At 63.1% G+C, this 3,666-nt stretch overlaps 2 protein-coding genes across 2 annotated transcripts in view; both read right to left on the bottom strand.

Moving 5' to 3' along the window:
• DCXR (dicarbonyl and L-xylulose reductase) lies at nt 1–1,643 on the bottom strand (the record flags this gene model as incomplete). Its single annotated transcript, XM_014586720.2, is given in 8 exon segments — nt 1–38; nt 122–239; nt 325–389; nt 472–571; nt 650–692; nt 776–930; nt 1,343–1,440; nt 1,520–1,643. Coding segments are annotated over 8 exon segments (669 nt in total), but the record flags the coding sequence as incomplete, so codon positions are not given.
• A 545-nt stretch (nt 1,644–2,188) lies between these two features.
• The window catches only part of LOC102493905 (carbonyl reductase [NADPH] 2), a 4,727-nt gene continuing 3,249 nt past the window's right edge, over nt 2,189–3,666 (bottom strand). The window contains exons 8-9 of the mRNA XM_006145896.3: nt 3,211–3,324; nt 2,189–2,251 (exon numbers count right to left, since the gene is read on the bottom strand). Coding sequence (XP_006145958.1) covers nt 2,189–2,251; nt 3,211–3,324 — 177 coding nt within the window. The remainder of the gene's footprint in view (nt 2,252–3,210; nt 3,325–3,666) is intronic.

The following is a 3,666-nucleotide window of genomic DNA, read 5'->3' as shown; positions in this document are numbered from 1 at the left end:
CAGCAGGAAGAGGATGGTGTCCACCACGTTCTCCACCTCTGTGTGCAGGATGGGGCTCAGGGATACATGCGAAGGCCCCCCACCCGGATGTAGCTCTGTGCTGGACTCCTGCCCAGCTCACCTGCAAACCTGCCCAGGGGGATGCGGTCCAGCATAGCCTTGGCCTTGTGGGGGTCGCTCCAGTTGGCCTGGCCCATGGGCGTCAGCACCACGGTGGGGTTCACTGCATTCACACGGATCTGTGCCAGGACAGGTGGGGGCTGGCAAGGTACAGGGGGTCCTGGGGGCAGGCTGGCTGACGGGAGGTGCCCCAGCTTGGCTCACCTTGTGGGGCCCCAGCTCCAGGGCCATCATCTTGGTCAGCATGTCCAGGGCAGCTTTGGTAGAACCTGTGAACAGGAACAGCGTGGGCCCACGCTGGCTGGTGTGGGGCAGGGTGTAGGTGGGGTCAGGCAGGCTGGGCTAGCTCACAGTAGATGCTGTGGTCAGGCAGTGCCCGCTGGGAAGCCTGGCTGGAGAGGTTGACGATGGCCCCTGGGGCGCCCCGGGCTATCAGGCTCCTGGCCACCATCTGGAACAGCAGAAGGAGGATGAGGCAAGAGTGCACCACAAGGACGAGGCCGTGGTCCCAGCCCGCAGGGCAGCACACCTGGGACACCTGGATGACAGCTCGCAGGTTCACCTCAAAGGACCTAGAAGCAGACAGATGACCGTGGGCAGGGACTGGGGCTCCTTAGGGACAGCCCCTCTGGCTTCGCCCCCTGCAACTACTCACCTGTCACAGGCCTCCTTGGTGACCTCCAGGAAAGGCTGCAGCAGGGCCACGGCGGCGTTGTTCACCAGCAGGTCCACGGGGCCCATGCCGCCCAGCGCTCGCTCTGTGGCCTCCCAGTCGCCCAGGTCCACGCACACAGCCTCCACCCCGGGGCACTGTGTGTGGTGGTGGGGCGCTGCTACCAGAAGTCCCTTGCCCATGAAGGGGCACAGCGGGACCTCTGCCAGCTGACAGGGAGGCTAGAGCTGGGGGACCAGGGGCGAGGTAAAGAGTGCATACCGCCTCTTCCCTTCCTGGGCACATCCAGGGCTGCAGACCAGGCGTCTGGCCCCACCTCCGCCTCCAGCCAATTCCCTTCCTCCCAGGGCCAGCACCCTCTGGCTCAGGGCCAGCTCCGTGGCCATGTCAGCGCCCAGGGGGTCTGGCCGCTCTGTCGGTCTCCTGGCTGCCCACACACCCCGCCAGCCGCACTGCCTGGTGCCCAGGCCCGCGGGAGAAGTGCAGCGCCCGCGAGGGGAGGCAGGGCGAGCGGCCCGCCCCGCAGGGCTGGGGCAGGGAGGCGCCTACCTCGCGGACCAGGCTGTCCAGATCCTCCCGGGTCCGGCTCACCGCCACCACCCGCGCTCCAGCAGCATGCAGTGCCTGGACCGTGCAGCGTCCGATGCCTGCAGGGAGCACGGCTCAGTGGGAGCGCACCCTCCCCGAGCGGCTTGCAGCCCCTCGCCCACGAGCCCACCTTCCCACCTTTGCCCGCCCCGGTGACGAGGGCCCTCCGGCCCGCGAGCCCCAGCTCCATGTCTGCACTCTCCGGCGCTCCGGGGGCCGTCGGACTTCGAGCTCAGGGCGCCGAGGCGGGGCGAGGAGGGGCCAATCGCAAGGAGGCTTCCGGGCAGGGGGCGGGAACATTCAAAGAGCAACTCCCTGCAGTGGTGATTGGCCGAAAGGAGTGGGCGTGGCTGGGGCAGGGCGAGATCACAGCGGTCCCAGGGGCGTGGTTTTCTTTTCCCTTTAAATTTATGTATTATTATTTAATTTTCTATAAGGTACATATGCTCTCCAGAGAGAGACAGAGAGAGAAGAAATGAGAAAGCAAGCCACCAGGTCTGTGACTTGAACTGTGGTTGGCCACGTGGGAGTCCGGCTTTAACTACCATGCTGGGTTTTCAGACAGCTGGGTGGTGACCCATCTGCTGGCTGTCAGATCAAGTTCACGGACCAGCATTTTTTTTTTTTAAGAGCTTATTTTTTCCTTAGGGCACCTGCGCTCGCTTGGTCAGCCTTTTTTCTCTGCCAAAAAGGTTACTACACAAAAACCCAGATGTGGTCATTAACACCAGACTGGACATGTGGCTACGAGTGAAACAGAGAACTCAGTGCTAACATTTCTTATTTTTTTCTGAAAAGTCTGTCGGGTCACACCAGCTGGGTTGTCATGTCCAGTGGACAAAGACGCCTGAATAAGGCACCTGCTTGAGCCTGAAAGAGAGCAGAACCCCAGAGTTGCCCCAGCCAGCCCATATCAGGGCCCAGGCAACTTTGCGAAATTGAATAGTACAGAAAGGGATAGACTGGGGTCGGCAAGCTGCAGGGTGACCCCAAAGACCGGCGCTGCTGCCTGAGGTTTCGAGGTCAGCTCTGAATGACGGACAGCATGGCATGGGTGCATGAGGCTCGCATGGACAAGCTGTTATGGTCTTGGGTCATGGTGGAAAAGGCTAGAACCACTGTCCTGAGGACCTTCGGTGGTCAAGAGCAGGGGCCGGAGACCTGTGGCTCTGGGCCCTAAGAGGTGGACAGGCTGGAAGCAAGGGTGGCCAGGTGCAGCAGGAGGCCAGGATCTGAGAAGCCCCTGGAGGACCATCAGGTGCACCCTCCACTGGGGCTAGCCTGCCACCCCTGGCCAGCCTTGACCCTGCCCTTTGCCCCTCAGAGACTAAGATATGGACAGCACTCAACCAGGCCTCCCTGAAAGGCATGTCTGGGTAGCTCCTTCAGTGGCATGGACCACCCTGTCCCTAACAGTCCAAGCGTCCTCATTTATCCTGTGATCCTTGGCCAACGAGGCTCCAGCTAGCTTCAGCTCGAACCACGCTCCCTGGAGGTCCTGCTGACCGGAAGTACCTTCAGTATCTCCCACCCTACCCTGTGCCTCCTGCCCTCCAGTCATCACCTCTGTTCCCCTGCCCAGTCCAGCAGATGGGGCATAGAGACCTGACAGCCTCCCAGATGGCACACCCCGGGCAGGCGCAGTCCAAACCCCGTGGTCTGCAAGACACCCTGCGTCCAAGCTGGGCCAGCCGGTGGAGCAGCCCATCCCCAGCCCGGACGCGGTCTCCTGGTGGTTTTATGCCCCAGAGGTGTGCACAGAGGTAGCACTGGACCCCGGAGTCTGCACCGCCGGCCCCACCTCCCTAGGGATGGGCTAGGGTACAGACATCTTCCCACGCCTTCTGCACCGCAGAGGTCTGAGCCGAGAGGCGGGGCTGAAGGGCGGGGCCGCAGCCGCAGCGGACCACGGTGGCTGCCTCTGCCAGGGCTGGCCGGGTGTGCTGGGGAGGGGCGTGGACACCAGCACCAGGGATCTCCCCGTGCGGAAGAGTCGCTGCCCTTTAGTCACAGACGGGCCCACGGTGGAGTCGGTGGCTTCCAGATGTGCCCCCCGCACTATTTCGCAGAAGGTGAGCGTGTGCCCCAACCTCGTCCCTCTTCGCCCCAGCTGCCTCCCCAACAGCCCTGCTATGCTCGGTACGGAGAATGGCTTTTGTTTATTTGGGCCAATGGACCCCAGCACAGCAGGGACAAGGGGGTGTGGACGCGGAGGTGTGCGGTGGGATGCCAGGTCTGGATGGGGGATGGGCTGACGGGGCCTGGGCGGGGCCGGTGGGGAGGGG

Source organism: Tupaia chinensis, unplaced genomic scaffold (genome assembly GCF_000334495.1).
Source record: "Tupaia chinensis unplaced genomic scaffold, TupChi_1.0 Scaffold000159_1, whole genome shotgun sequence".
NCBI classification, from domain to species: Eukaryota; Metazoa; Chordata; class Mammalia; order Scandentia; family Tupaiidae; genus Tupaia; species Tupaia belangeri.
The sequence above is the reverse complement of the archived record's forward strand: the minus strand, read 5'-3'. Positions and strand labels throughout refer to the sequence as shown.